This window comes from Palaemon carinicauda, chromosome 19 (assembly GCF_036898095.1).
Source record: "Palaemon carinicauda isolate YSFRI2023 chromosome 19, ASM3689809v2, whole genome shotgun sequence".
NCBI classification, from domain to species: Eukaryota; Metazoa; Arthropoda; class Malacostraca; order Decapoda; family Palaemonidae; genus Palaemon; species Palaemon carinicauda.
The window spans coordinates 22703128-22719741 of record NC_090743.1 but is presented as its reverse complement, the minus strand read 5'-3'; the positions used below and the strand labels follow the sequence as shown (position 1 = coordinate 22719741).

The following is a 16614-nucleotide window of genomic DNA, read 5'->3' as shown; positions in this document are numbered from 1 at the left end:
GTTAGGTATGTTCTAGGTTTATAGCGTTTTTCTGAAGAGTGTACATGACAAGATGATTGTGAATCAACAGGAGAGTGTATGAGCTAGAACAGATGAATGTGGGCTAACAGGGAGGTGCTCGTTTATAGGATATTCTTCAAGTTCAGAATAATTCTCACTAAATGTGCACACTTGAACAATACTGTGCCAGTAAATAGCAACAACTTTATAATTTTAAAAGCTGAGTTACAGCTACACTGAAAACATACTCCTATTCAGATACACTGAGAACATACTCCTATTAAAGGAGGAGGGGTTTGTATCCATGTATCAACAATTGTATTTTTGAGGACCTGTTTACTATAAAAATGAGGTTTCGGAATATGAATAAGATCTTATCCCTTCAAGAGTTTGGGAAGGTTCCAAAATTCATCAATAAAAGATCACAATCTAGACAATTACATGTGCAGTACGATTTTGTTTGATTGCCTGCTGTAAATTTTATTAATTTCTATTATATAAACCTAGTTATGGTCTCACTTTGAAGCTGAATATTTGTACTTCATTGGGATGTGTTCAAAAATGAAAAACAAATAAATGTCAAAATGACATGATAACACCAGCCAATAATGATCTGGGAGACATTGGACTCTTAATAATTACCTACTTCCATTGCCATGGCTCTGCATAAAGACCATTATGATGATAAAATTGCTCTTGAATCACCCACAACAGACCTTTATGAATACACTACTGAAATAATCCCATACAAATACCATAATTCAAGAGTGCCATTCATGAAGTAAATATAACTTTACAGCTGAAAGCTGATAGATGATAGTTTTTTCCCCCCAAAGATGTTTTGTTTCTTATTTATTTCTTCTTACAGTATGCCTTATACACCACAATTTATATACTGAACTAAAGTTTTTTGCAGAGTTCTTTTGCTCTTAATTGCGTTGCTTTCCATGATCTTTACACCTAACCTTTGATCACTCCCTACACACCTGACTAATTTCTTTAATCAACATGCTCCAATTTTACTGAATTTCAGAACAAATTCCTGACGTGAGCCCTAAAGCCTATTCAAAGTATCTTGTGGTCTCACCTAAATTTATAATGGTCTCACATTTTTGCCTATGCACAGACAAATCATTAGAAATAGCCTTTCAAATTTTTGAGGATATACAGTACACTTAATGACAAAACTGTGTACAGAACAACAAAAATTTTCCAAACACTATACTGTACAGATATTACTAAAAATTTCATTTTTTTTTTTTCATACAATATTTGCCTCGATAATAAACCATGAAGGCTCTTGTTGTGCTTTGCTTCCTATGTATTTTTCTGTAGCTCCTCAAAAACTAATAATAATCAGAGCAAATTAGGGTATCAAAGAGCCTGTCACATAAGTGTTTCAGAATAAAAATAAATGTAATGAAAAAACCGTAACTAGTAACAAAAAAATTGAAATTAACATGTTTTCATTCCAAAACTTTCAGACTTGCATACATACTTTTGTCACCAATCGATACTTTAAAAAATATTAAACAAAACGAGGACTGAAAAAAGGACCATCAAAATTTCACTTACCTTGATGTTCATAAATTTCTTCAATATTATAATTAAATCTAGAACATAGTATGCCACTGAAGTTAATTTAAACAATGAGCAAGTAATATCATTGTCAGTTGCTTGTTACGAAAATATAGAGAAAGAAATTGTCTCTGATTCGGAATATTTTTTACCCTCTAATGAAGAATTACTTCAAAAGCAAAGAAAAATACAGTAACTAAAATGTCTGAGAAGTAGCATGAGAATTTTGCAGTAAATAATCTCATCAAAACACTTTAAAACTGCAATAAAAGCTAAACAACTAAGGCTATATATATGCACTCAGTAATTCAGCAAGTGCAAGCATCAGTAGGCTGAAGCTTGAATTTAAATACTGTATTCTAATTCCAATGAGTGCTTTCACACACAAACACTAGACCCTAGACACTGGTAAGACCTGTTATATTAGAATCAATGCATTTTGAAACTAAACTTCAGCCCCTCCTGCCTGCACCAAATGAACCTCCTGCTATGAGGAAGCAGTCAATACTCTAAAGTTCCAAACATTTTTGTCATGGTAATAACACATGCAAATTCAGACATTCAAGAAAACTACTTTGACGCAATATTCATAAAAACGAGAAATATATAAAACTAGTCATACACATACGACCAAAGAAACTTGAGACACTGCATAAAATAAATTGAAAGGGAATACAGAAAATCTAAATTCACATACACGCATCCAACTTATAATAAAAAATATCGATATCTACACATTCACACATTAACTAAATTTCAATCTCACTTGCTTTTGGTGGCACTGCTCTTGGTACTGTCACTGCTCTCGCGACTTGCAATCTGAAAGTTGCTAGATGACTGTTCTTGCTTGACCGGTGTAGTGTATGTGGAATTTGGGTACAACTTTTTTGCTTTCCTCCTTTGCTCTTCCCATCCTGCTGCTAATTGCTTTTGAATGGCTAAGTCTTGCATTCTGTGTAAAAAAAAAACAATTCAAGTTAAAAAACACATACCAGTCTATTATCATACAAACAAAAACATACCTTATGACAGGATAGCAACTCTGTCTAAATCATGTATCTAGGAGGTTACTAAAACTGTATGAATTTACAGTCTGTCAACTACTTAAGCACATCCAGAATTAGAACCTAGTAAAAGGTAATTATCATTAAAGATAAACTGGCACCCAAATAAAGTGGTTTTGACAGGAAAAAAATTTTTTGGGTGATGTTTGGTTTCCAAAGACTTTCCTATAAAAAGCTAGAACAGAAAATCCAATAAAACATAAAAATACTGAAAAAATAGTCTCCCCTGCTCTATGGCCAGTGTTTCAACATGTAGTTTCTGCGCTACTCAACTTGGCACAGCACCTCCAATGCTGAAACCATCTGGCAATCGATGACACGTCATAATAAAAAAAACAATCCCTTCTAATAGAAACAATGCTATTTGCAGACTAACTTACACCAAGCTGAAATTTTCCATACTCAGTGAGAACCATAAGTCCCTTTCCTTACAAGAGGCTAGGAAGGAGAAAGGCTCTTGAAGACAACACATCAGCTTCCAAAAAATAGGTTTTTCTTTAATCAAAAACCCTTTTTGGGGGGTTGTGCTGTGTGGTTATTAGAGCAATAAATGAGTAGATTCTCGTATCATGAGGACAACAGTCTACAATCAAGCATACAATTCAATCATCAGCATATAGGTGAGAAGAAAAGACTAACTAGTCTGATAATCAACTCAAGAGGAAAAACTCCAAAGAAGAAACCTGACACCTGCCATTAAGCTTCTGTTGAGGAACCTGGTTGGTGTACCCCTCATCTAAGAATTTCCCTGGCTGGAGACATGGCTGAACAAGAGAAGACCAGTTTTCTTGATAGGGGAGACAATTAGAATACAGAAAACCTGTTGAAAGGAAACTGTTAGTCTGGGTACTGTATAGAAAGACTTCAGTAATCCCTTGGCTATAACGGGCTCTTCAAACATCATCAGTTCTCTGACCAAACGTTTTATCAGTAATGCAAGTTGTTGACACGTGACGAGATTTACCATAGCTAGGAACAAGAACAAAATCATGGCTGCTGAGGGACAGCAAGGTTGTGATTTTACCCAAGAAGTCTAACAAGCCATGAGTAAGGCTTGAACTTGGGCCCAACAGATTGTGAATCAATGACGTACCGCTAAATCCCCAGACCAAAGCTAAAACAAGGCCTTCATTTATAGTGTACCAGCTCTATGGTAATCAGTTCTGTAAACCACATATCAATAAGCATGTAACGTCATTACTATACAGTAGTTTAAAATGACAAATTTAGAAGTAATTTGTATTTTTCCTAACGATACAATCCTGGAGCTATTTATAGGGATATTACTAATACGAGTCATATGACATTTAGCGAGGGTTAATCAACCCACCCGCTAATTAGTGGGGGGAGGGGGGGCACGAGGGGTAGCCGACTAAGGGGATGGGTTCTGGCAGACCAATCTGTATAAATAGCTCCAGGTTTGTATCGTTACAAATACAAATTACTTCCAAATTTTTCATTTGTTCCGACACTAAAATACAAACCCTCCACTATTTATAGGGATGACTTATCCCTTAGGAGGGTGGAAGTCCACACCAACTGGCTTCTCAGCGTTGACCCGGGGTTCTCTCTGTACATGTCTTGCATGTAACTGGTAGGGACCCTCACACCCGACTAAACACCATGCTACCGACAGCCAGTGGCCTACGCAAGCTGTGTGCTTGTGGTACTAGCAATGTGACTGGTCTAGGTAAGAGTTCTTCCGAGTCGTAGAAGTCTTCCAAGGGTACCACAGACATTAACCAATCCCCCTCGCCAGGAGTGTTGGGGATGCAACAAGTATTATTTCTATACTAGGTTGCACAAGGAAAATGGGTTCCCTGCAGATAGGTGAGGTCAGCTTTTGCCGAGAACCCTAGGTGCTGAATCCCCAAGAGAGGGGAAGATGAAAGAAAGAAAAAGCCAGTCATTCTTACGCATTCATCCCAGACTAATTACAGGTATCCTTTGCCGTCAACCCTCTGCTACTTGCCCATCAAGGATCTTGGGGTATTTTACACCACTTGCTGTGCAACCAACACAGGACCAATTGAGAACGTCTCCATGCTCCTGTGGGTCATGTCTTACAGGTAGTTAGCAGTGAAGGTTGTCTGACGCTTCCACACGCACGCTTGCATTCCCTGCATCACAGAGTAGTTCCTCTTGAACATTAGGGACATTGCAATACCCCTAACATCATGAGCTCTGGGTCATCATGTTGGGGGAGGATTAGGATTCAATGCTAGGTCAATGACCTTAAGAATCCAGGCTGAAATGGTGTTCTTTGTGACCCTCCTCTTGACTTTCCCTATGCTGATGAAAAGTGCTGACACTTGGGGGGAGAGCTGCTACTGTTCTTTTGAGGTAACACCTCAAGCTCCTTACTGGACATAGTAACAGTTGATCTGGATCATCGGTTACAGTACGAAGACTCCAAATTCGGAAGGGCCCGAATCTAGGATCACTTGCTCACAGATTTGAGTCTCAGCTATAAACTCAGGGACAAAGTTGAGAATTACCTCCCCCCATCCAATTGAATGGGTAATGTCTTCAATGACACCGTCTTCAAAGTGAGGTGGCTATCTGTTGCCTGGAGTAATGGTTCATAAGGAGCACCCTTCAGAGACTGAAGGATGCGAACCATGTTCCATTAATGTCTTACTTCCAACTGGGGACAGGTAAGCTCAGCTTTGTATGAGAGAAAGTTCCAATGAAAAAGTAATATGGACTCCTTTCAGTTTAATGGAAAGGTTAAAGGCTGAGAGGTAGCCTTTCACTACTGCCGAAACCGAGAGGAGCATTTCCTCCCGAAGGTGCACAAGGAACTCCGGCTATTATTGGAATAGAGGCATCGAGAGGAGAGATACCCCTTCCACGACACCAACCACAAAGACAATCCACTTAGCCTGGCAGACTGAGGCTGAAGATTTTCAAAGGTGTCCAGCTATTCTCTTCTCAAACTACTGCAAAAATCCTCTCTGAGTAAGGAGGTGCTGGATAGTCTCCAGGTGTGAAGTCATAACGAAGCTACAACTTTATGGAAGATGTTCGCATGTGGCTGTTTGAGTAGATCGTGTTGTGGAAGGATTTCTCTCGGGAGCTCTGTCAGTAGCTGCAGAAGGTCTGGGAACCAATCAGCGTGATGTCATAGCAGAGCTATGAGAGACATACATTAGTTGTTGGATACTCTTGTTGAGTATTCTTCTCATCAGACAGAACAGGGGAAGAGCATCGATGTTGTCCAACCTTTGTGAGAAGGCATCTTGCCATTGAACCTGGGGAGCAGTAAAGTAGTAACCTGAAGTTCAGGGATGTCGCGAATAAGTCAACAGTTGGGGAACCTCTCAAAGTCAGGACTTTGTTGGCTATTAGATGATTCAAAGACCACTCGGAGCCCACTACAGTACCTGAGTCGCTCTGCTCAGATTGTCTGCGAGCACATTCCTTTTGCCCAGCATAAAACGGGCCAATAGGGACACGAAGTTGTATGCTGTCAATCTCAGTATCTCTACTGCTAAATGGCATAGGGGCTGCAAAAAGGTACAGCCTTGTTTGTTTATGTAAGCCACTACTGTGGTGTTGTCGCTCATCAACACCACGGAGTGACCTACCAGTAACTGGTGGAACTGTTGGAGGGTTAGAAAGGCTGCCCTCATCTCTATAAGAGATTTCTGTGCTGATACCTTCAGGACTCGGACCAGAGCCGGAATCCGTGTGTTGCAGCATATGGGACCCCCAACCCCCATCTTTTGATGCATCTGAAAAGAGCATCAATTCCAGGGGGAGACCGAGAAGAGTAACCCCCCTGCGAAGGTTCTCGTCTGCCACCCACCACATGAGATCCCCTTGTTCCTCTGGTCCCTAGAAGTCTGTCTCAGTGTTGAAGAAGGGTTGCCGCCAAGTTTGCTAGGATCAGTCAGTCGTCCAGGTATCTTAGGAGATGGATGCTGATCCTGTGAGCTCGAGATGACACTGGGGCAAACACTAGTGAAGACCTGAGGTGCTGTGGAAAGACTGAAGCAAAGCCCCTTGACCTAGTATTGCTTGTTGTCGAATATGACCCTTAAGATACTTCCTTGAAGACGGATGGACTGCGATCTGGAAGTACCCGTCCATGAGATCCACAGTGCACATGAAGTCCTGTGGTCTTACTGCTTGTCTGAACGTGTCTGCTGTCTCCATGCTGAACATAGTTTGTTTGACAAACTTGTTCTGAGCTGAAAGGTCGATGACTGGTTTCCTCCTTTCAGACACCTTTTTACACAAGAAAGAGAAAGAGACTACTGTAGAAGCCTGGGGAACCATCAAGGTCCTCTTTGAGAGCGCCCTTCTCTAAGAGCTTGATGGGATTGGATCCAGAGTCAGTAGGGGAAGATTTTGAAATTACGGGACGCAATACCCTGAACGAATCATGGAGATTGTCCAGGCATTCCCCCCAGGTGGAAAAGGAGGAGGATTGCCCACCCTATCGTGTACGACCTCAGCTGCTACCTCTACTCCGTTTACCTCAAAGTGGAGGACTTAGAAACCTTTCGCTCCTTGGTTGAAAAGGGCTTTTTCGACACCTTCCGTAATGTCAAAGTCATTGTCCTGTTCATCAGCAGTTTTGTTATCTGTGGCTGCTTTTTCTGTGGCGGAGGAGGTCAATAAGGCCAAGTTATAAGGGCCCTATAGAGAAGGTAGTCCTGATTGAACTTCCTCCATCTCCCCACCAACCGCTCGATGTCTTCCGATCCGAACAGAGAGGAAACCAAAACCTCAAGTCGAGTTCCTTAATCTCATCACCTCTGCCTGTGGGATATGTCGGTGGAACCTTTCCATTACCAAATCCCTTCGCCGAAGGATCGTGAGCCCACAGGTTCACAACCTGGTGGGAAAGAAACTCAATGGTCCTAGTTCGCAATCAAAGAATTGTTTCCATAAACTTCCATGTGGTCTCCTTGGACCAGTCCCACAGACCCAGCCATGAAGTAGCTTGCATGGCATACTTCGCAACTTTCTCCTGGTTAAGGATCTCAGTTGCATAGAAAAGAGACCGAGAGTATGGCGAGTTTCTAAAAGGAGACTCCTCTGGTCAGTGCCTCTATGGAGTGGTCAAGAGGCAGGGACGGAAGGGGCTCATTGGAGACCTCATAATACTTCCTCTGCTGCACAAACAGCACCACAAAAAGATTAGAGGATGAACCCGCACAGAGGGAACTGGAGGAGCCAGTGATCTGGGCAAACGCCTTCTTTCGGGCACATGTCAACTGCTTAGACCAGGGCAGAACTGCACTGGCCTTGGGAGGTCTCAGGGAGCCATAGACATGGGCTAGGACTGTGTCTTTTCCCTCTTGCAGGGCCATCGTTGGATCAGACAATCCGTTGATGGCATATTCCGACTCCCTTCACTCCGCCTGCTAAAGCTTAGGACTTGCAACTTTATGGAGGTAGTCATCCTCATAGTTGTAGTCTCCACCCAAGAGCTCTTACCCATAGGAGCCTAAGGTTTATCGAAGTCGTCAGGTACGGCAGTGGAAGGCCTGTCTCTTGTCAACGTCCTTGCTGGTACCGGGGAGGAACCCCAAGGGCTCTCTTACTGAAGTCTTGATGACCTGGATGAAGTTTAAGGGACTGTCTTAAGAGTTTTTCCACTCTGCGGGACGACGGATGGAGTGGAGATCTCTGACGAGGGAGGGAACTTTCACGAGAAGAACGATAGTTGTCGTCTCTGCAGCAATCAAACGTTGGTTGGTCTTATTACAGCATTCCCATCATTGAAACACCGAGTAACGATGTCTAATGGAATATGAAGGCTTAATATTGAGCTGAAAATTTAATACTGTATGAAGCTTTAAAAATGAACTATCCGTATGCGATTGCGAGAGAGCGCTCGCACGCACGCACAGAGAAAGAGCTACTGTACAACTATTTCGCATTATACCTAATGATCAGACGAACTGTATGGGAACTGATTTCCTGTAACATATTAGCGCTGATGTAATATTCATGAAGATATTTCTGAAAAGTCAGGAAATTCTAAAAGAAAAAAACAAAATGCCATACGTATGTACGCCATATTTTGATACGGTAGGTAGCGGCACTTTCAGATCAGCTGATCATAACCAAAGGTAGACAACATTTTAAGTACTTCTCGATTGGTAAAATGCTTCCAAAATTGAAAAATAGAATACAAAAATGTATTAATAGAGCATATGATATCCTAAGAAACAAAATGGAATAATGATACAGTAAGAAAATATTGATAAAATAAGATTGAGATGATTGCCGAATCATAACGCATCATAAGAAGTCTACGGAAACTTCACTTTTTTAGTTCGACATATGACGAAATCAACTTACGATGCATCTCTCGGTCCCAATCTCCGTCGTAAGTCGGCGACTACCTGTAAGCAAGTCTGTGTCAATGGAGGACATGAAAGTCCTGCAGGAGTGGCTCTCAGGTACTGAACATGTCTGCATAAGGCAGTTCAAGAAGAATCAAACACACTGAAGAAAGATAAAGCTCAAATACCGATTGAGTAAATAATAGCCAGTTAAGTTAGGAGGAAGAGAGCAGCAACATCTGTTCTCCACCAAGCCAAAAGCAAAGTGGTTGCTCAACACCAGTATGTGAGTGAGCGGGGTACCAGGCTATCCCCCAACCGTCTAACTAGCGGAAGGGGAGGTTAACACGCACTAAAAGACTTATGGCTTGTCTTTCGGCAAACGAAAGTAATATCCCTATAAATACCGGACAGTCTGTATTTTAGTGTCAGAACAAAGACATTATATTGATTGATTGATTATCAGCTCTAAGGCATCCTGACATTCAGACATTATATATTCGCACAGCTTACAAGAGGGATATATTACTGAATGCGATACAACTTGAACCACAGAAAGCTTAATGAGTTTGATACCCTAGTAAGAGAAAACAGAAGGAAGCTGATGAAAAGCAAGAAAGTATGAAGCAAATTATTTTAGGACTATGAATGTTTTTTCTTTGTCAACAGTCAAAATCTTATGAATCTCATTTTTGGGTCTAAAACATTACCTGTATCATAACAATAACCTTTTGCATTCACAATATAAAGAAAAAACTGCAATGCATAAAATATATTCCTATCTTGGATACAACAATATCAACAGTGTATGCAAAGTATAATGAACAAATATAAAGGATAAAGGAAGCATAATAAAACTTATATAAATGCTCAAGAAGAGAATTTCCTCTTACACTGAGTAGTAGTAGTATACTGGTGAAAAGGAATATAAGGTCTGCAACAAAACTCTTTACTTACTTGTTTTGTAAATGTAGAATACTCTTATAGACAACACCAGTTCCAATCAACCCAAAATCATGTAAGGAAATCATGTGAAGGACGAAATTTCTGTATAAACTCTTTCGTAGAAGCTCTGTACCATGGGTCTCTAGGAACATTGAACATGCCAAGGGTATCTGACTATCACCAACAAAACTGAAATGTACACAAAGCTCTCTGTTAGTTTTCAAGGAAAAAATAAGATAAACATCTTACATACCTAAAACACCATACATATGCCACTTGGTTTTTTCTTTCATCCCACAGCTATACCAGTTTTGACTGCACTTGAAAATAGATAATCTTGTTACACCAATTCCAAATAAATAGCCCACAGTACAAAATTTCATTTGAACAATCAAGAAGGTATTCAAAATAAAATTTGTTAGGTTTTAAATAGACATAATACTATTTTATTTCAAAACTATTTCATTCCAGATCATAAACTAGCAATTCAAGTAAGTGAACTACTTTAAAATGTTATTTTCCTTAGTAAAATAAATTTTTGAATATACTTACCCGATGATCATGTAGCTGTCAACTCTGTTGCCCGACAGAAATCTAAGGTCGGGATACGCCAGCGATCGCTATACAGGTGGGGGTGTACACAACAGCGCCATCTGTAAGCAGGTACTCAAGTACTTCTTGTCAACAAGAACTCAATTTTCTCCTCGGTCCACTGGTTCTCTATGGGGAGGAAGGGAGGGTCCTTAAATTCATGATCATAGGGTAAGTATATTCAAAAATTTATTTTACTAAGGAAAATAACATTTTTCAATATTAATCTTACCCGATGATCATGTAGCTGATTCACACCCAGGGTGGTGGGTGGAGACCAGCATACATGTTAACATTAGAAGCTAAGTATCCCGTATCTTATTTTAGCAGTTATTCAAAATAACAAACATAAAATAAATAAGTACCTGGTAAGGAAGTCGACTTGAACCATTACTCTGCCTTTTTAAGTACGTCTTCCTTACTGAGCCTAGCGATCCTCTTAGGATGCTGAGCGACTCCTAGGTGCTGAAGTATGAAGGGCTGCAACCCATACTAAAGGACCTCATCACAACCTCTAATCTAGGCGCTTCTCAAGAAAGAATTTGACCACCCGCCAAATCAACCAGGATGCGGAGGGCTTCTTAGCCTTCCGGACAACCCACAAATATTTCAAGAGAAAGATTAAAAAGGTTCTGGAATTAGGGAATTGTAGTGGTGGAGCCCCCACCACTACTGCACTCGTTGCTACGAATGGTCCCAGAGTGTAGCAGTTCTCGTAAAGAGACTGGACATTCTTAAGATAAAAGACGCGAACACTGATTAGCTTTTCCAAAAGGTTGCGTCGAAAATATTTTGCAGAGATCTATTTTGTTTAAAGGTCACGGAAGTTGTGACAGCTCTAACTTCGTGTGTCCTTACCTTCAGCCAAGCTTGGTCTTCCTCATTCAGAAGGGAATGAGCTTCTCGTATTAACAGTCTGAAAATAATAGGATAAAGAATTCTCTGACATAGGCAAAGATGAATTCTTAATTGAACACCATAAAGCTTCAGACGGGCCTCGTAAAGGTTTTTAAAATAGAACCTAAGAGCTCTTACAGGACATAATACTCTTTCTAGTTCATTTCCAACCATACGATAAGTTTGGAATAACGAACGATATTGGTCAAGGCTGAGAAGGCAGCTCGTGTTTGGCTAGAAAACCAAGATGTAGAACATGTAGCCGTTTCGGATGAAAATCCGATGTTCTTGCTGAAGGCATGAATCTCACTGACTCTTTTAGCTGTGGTTAAGCATATCAGGAAAAGAGTCTTAAAGGTGAGATCTTTCAGGGAGGCTGATTGAAGTGGTTCGAACCTGTCTAACATAAGGAATCTTAGAACCACGTCTAAATTCCAACCAGGTGTAACCAAACGACGCTCCTTCGTGGTCTCAAAAGACTTAAGGAGGTCCTGTAGATCTTTATTGTTGGAAAGATCTAAGCCTCTGTGACGGAAGACTGATGCCAACATGCTTCTGTAACCCTTGAAAGTGGGAGCTGAAAGAGATCGCTCTTTCCTCAGATAGAAGAGGAAGTCAGCTATTTGAGTTACAGAGGTACTGGTCGAGGATACGGATACTGACTTGCACCAGTTTAGAAAGATTTTCCACTTCGATTGGTAGACTCTAAGGGTGGATGTTCTCCTTGCTCTAACAATCGCTCTGGTTGCCTCCTTCGAAAAACCTCTAGTTCTCGAGAGTCTTTTGATACTCTGAAGGCAGTGAGACGAAGAGCGTGGAGGCCTTGGAGTACCTTCTTACGCGTGGCAGACGTAGCAGGTCCATCCTTAGGGGAAGAGTTCTGGGAACGTCTACTAGCCATCGAAGTACCTCGGTAAGTTATTCTCTCGCGGGCCAGAGGGAAGCAACTAGTGTCAACTTTGTCCCATCGTGAGAGGCGAACTTCTGCAGTACCTTGTTGACAATCTAGAACGGAGGGAATGCATATAGATCTAGATGAGACTAATCTAGTAGAAAGGCATCTAAAAGAACCACTGCTGGGTCCGGGATAGGTGAGCAAAGTATTGAGAGCCTCTTGGACATCGATGTTGCGAAGAGATCTATGGTTGGCTGGCCCCAGGTGACCCAAAGTCTCTTGCATACATCTCTGTGGAGGGTCCAATATGTTGTAATTATTGTCCCTTCCTACTGAGACAATCTGCTAAGACATTCAAGTTGCCTTGGAAGAAACTTGTTACTAGTGAAAAGTCTAGACCTGTTGAACAGGAGAGGAGGTCACTAGCGAACTCGCACCATGTCAGAGAGTAGGTCCCTCCTTGCTAGGAGATGAACATCAAAGCAGGGAGTTGTCCGTGTTGACCTCCACTACTTTGTCTTGAAGGAGAGACCTGAAGCTTTTCCAGGTCAGACGTACTGCCAGAAGCTTCTTGCAGTTAAAATGCATTGTCCTTTGACTCGAGTTCCATAATCCCGAGCATTCCCTACCGCCTAAGGTCGCACCCCAGCCTACGTCCGATGCGTCTGAGAAGAGAACGTGGTTTGGGAGTCTGAACAGTCAGGGGAAGACCCTATAAAAGGTTGATAAAGTCCTTTCATCAGGTAAGACCAGACTTATCTTCCGGAAACCGGGAGCGAGACCGCTTCTAGCGTCTTGTCCTTTTCCAGTGAAGAGCTAGATGAAACCGAAGAGGACGGAGGTCTAGTCTTCCAAGTGACACCAATTGAACCACGGATGACAGTGTCCTAACCAGACTCATCCACAGCCTGACAGGGCCGTATTCCTTCTTCAGCATCTTCTGGATGGATAGCAGGGCTGGGGGTTGATCGTCTTGTTCAGCCATGTCCTCATCAGAGGGTTCCTCATCCGAAACTGAAGAGGAAACGGCAACGGAGTGGGCAACGTCTGACTCGCTGAATCCGGTCGCACTGGTGGATGCGTGACGGAGCCGGACACAAGATCATGGTACTGCTGCACAGTCTGTGAACTGTCAACCATGGGGATGCGAGGAAGTACAGCGACAACCCGAAACTGTCTAGACTGTCTGGGTAGTGCAGACAACCCCTTATCGGGTTGCTGAGGTTGCCGCACTGCGTCACAACAAGTCACCTCTGCAGGTTGTTGAACGTCTTCCCAGTGACACACTGAACGTCCACAACCACCTCCGAGAGTAGCTTAACGTCAACGTGCGACTGGCAACCCACACTGGGTCGCACCGGTGGAGGAACCATCTCAACTGGCGGACGTGAGTAGGATACCTCAGCGTCAATAGGGCGTACAACCAACCGGTAGGAAGGTCGTTGGCAAGAAGGTTCTTCTCCGTAAAAAATCCTCTATCAAGGACTAAGCTTGGACTGCATGTCTTGCAACAAAGCCCAAGGTCTATGGGAGCAGGTGTGGCAACAGACGGGGTTAGCGACTGAAGCGGAACCATTTACCCTCCCTGGAAGCATGTTATGCTTTAATTAAAGTCCATAGGAGGCTAAGCAGCTTAAGGCTCCTCTCCAAATGACAGAGTCCTCAAGGGAATATCAGAAGGAGGGAGAACAGCACTTTCTCATCTACAGGAACCATGTCCGAGAAAAGCTAGGTTATCTCAGTGAGGGTTTCACTGGTGCAAAAGCAGCAGACCAGAAGGCAACGTTATGAAACTGCTTGACAGTCTGTGAACTGTCAAAAACTGAACTGTCAACCACAACAGGAGCGTGAGGACATACAGCACTGGTGTATTAGTAGCAGACCAGAAGGCAACGTCATGTAACTGTTTGACAGTCTGTGAGTTGGCAACAACCAAAGTTGTGTGGGGAAGCCTCAACTCCTGACTGACTAGTTTGCTGCGGGCGAGTGGCGGTAACCACAGTGTGTGCGGAGGCTGACACACCGTGTCAAAACACGGCAGCTTGTGGTAACTCACGCACGGCAACGGAGTGCTCCGTGTGTCTGTTGGAGTCATCATACATCTGGCAGGGTTGACTGTGCATGGGTGGAGGAGCTCTCACAACAAGAGTGTGGGAGCAGGAAGCCATGCCGGGCGCACAACCGTGGTAGGTGTAGGCCCACGGGTGCATCGTCAACCTTCTCCGCAGTCGGAGTGAGCTGGCAACAACAAAAGCGGAGTGTTGGTGCGTGGGAGGGACTGCCGTGGGTTGCGGAGCATGCCGTATGGGATGCGGAGCATGCCGCATGGGTTGCGGAGCATGCCGCATTGTGTCAAAACACGGCAGCTCTACAGCACCTTCCCACTGCTAATGCGGTAGCTCACGCATGTCAATGGAGGGTGCAGCATGAACATGCGTCTGGCAGGGTCGACTGCGCATCGGAGGTGGAGCTCTCACAGGTGGAGTGTGGGAGCAGGCAGCCGCAGTATCTGCTGAGCGCACAACCGTGGAAGGTTGTAGATTAACAGGTGCATTGTCAACCTTCCAGCACGATACTCCTGCATGAAGGAGCAAGCTGAGACTGTATAGTCTGCAGCATGGACCACTAGGGTCTATGAAAGACGGCAACAAACGGAGCTACTGTCCGTTGTGACTGAGGGTCTAAAACAGCTGGTGCGGCAACAGACGGAGTTACTGCCTGTTGCGGTACCACCTTGCCTCTCTTGGGAGGTGTGCAGTCGTCGGATGACTGGAGCGAGTCCGAACTGACCCAGTGGCTACACCTAGGCCGTTGGACTTGCGCGGAAGGGACCGACTTGCACTTAAAAGCTGCAAGATTTGGTCCATGGTTTCTGCGAGAAACCTCTTCCGCAGACGAGGAATAAATGGGCTCTCTCGTCTTTGTGTGGGTGGGGTGATCACGTCGGCAACGTGTGTAGATACACCCGAAACCACGGAGGGAAACGTCTGTTCGTCGATCAAGGCCTGTGGAACCCATAAGTCGTTCGACATTACTTCTCCCCTGGGCTTGGGAGCTTGTAAGAGGTATCGGACTAGGTGAACAACTGGCACGAACAGACGAACCCTCGAACGCACACTGTAACACTTTGCGCATATCACTTTATCACTTTTGATTTTCTGTTTGCACTTATTTCACTGAACTCGAAACTTTAAGTGATTTGTACCTGAAACACGCAATCCTATCCTTCATTAAAAGGTAGTAATTGCGAAAACAGTTTTACAATGTAACAGAAAAACATAATGAAAGATAAAGAATTCAGTGGTTGGAAAAGAGACTAAACACTAGATCAAATAAACTACGTTTAAAATCTCTCACCGCATAAAGCCTGGGAACAAGAATAAAACTCTAGAAACGTTTTACCTTCTATCCCTATAGCGACTAGGGAGAAGAGTAACAAACGAGAACAACGTTACCCGCTTGAACGAAACGTTTATTCTCCTCTCTCTCCCTCCGTCTCTATCTCTCTCTCTCTCTCTCTTGACTTAGAACCTGAGAGATGAGCCCAATTATATATCGTTAAAACATATTATTTGTTAAAGGAAAAAAAAAAACTGAAAGGTTTCCCAAATAAAAAGTTCCTTTATTAGAATTAAAACCATTTAAGCTAAGAAAGAATGAACGAAACGCTAGAATCGGTTTACTCTTACTGCAACGTGAAATACTCTCTCTCTATCGTAACGATAGAGCGCATGTTGAACGTTCTGAACGTCAACAACTGCGGAGACTAAACAAAACGTTAGTTCATCTTTGAAAACAGTACGAGACTATCAAAGAAATTCTTTCAAAAACATTAAAATTAAAATAGCATAAATTCTTAAAAGGAAATACGATATGACGGGCTCAATGTTAATTAACTTCGGTTCCAAGTAAGGACCGCCTACTATTAGGAAAGGTCGCATATAAACAAACATAAAAATTAATTTTTTATAAGTTTATAATAAATGGAAAGTTAATCGAAGAGGCCTATAAATGGCGGAGAGATATAAAATAAATCTATAACTTTGTTAAGCAAAATTACCAAAAACCTAAACACACTTCCGTCTAAGGGAAGGGTCGGTCATTAAAAGTGAAAGAGAGTCTAAACTCTCTTCGTCACCAACACTTCCGTCTAAGGGAAGGGTCGGCCATTTAAAAGTGAAAGAGAGTCCATACTCTCTTCGTCACCATAATTAAATCTATCCAAAACGAGTTCAAGTTTTGAAATGAAGATAAAACCCCTGCATAGCGAAAGCTCAAAACTGGAATAGTGTACTTCACCAAAAAGTTGTGAAAACAAATCCAGTTATGGACGGCGTAT

General features: G+C 42.5%; 1 protein-coding gene across 4 annotated transcripts in view; it reads right to left on the bottom strand.

Moving 5' to 3' along the window:
* The window catches only part of Su(z)12 (Polycomb protein Su(z)12), a 134140-nt gene that overhangs the window by 24765 nt on the left and 92761 nt on the right, over positions 1-16614 (bottom strand). For 2 of the 4 annotated variants that reach the window (XM_068393291.1, XM_068393293.1), the window contains exons 11-12: positions 9905-10081; positions 2345-2530 (exon numbers count right to left, since the gene is read on the bottom strand). In XM_068393291.1, coding sequence (XP_068249392.1) covers positions 2345-2530; positions 9905-10081 — 363 coding nt within the window. The remainder of the gene's footprint in view (positions 1-2344; positions 2531-9904; positions 10082-16614) is intronic. The other 2 variants (XM_068393290.1, XM_068393292.1) reach the window with 1 other exon arrangement.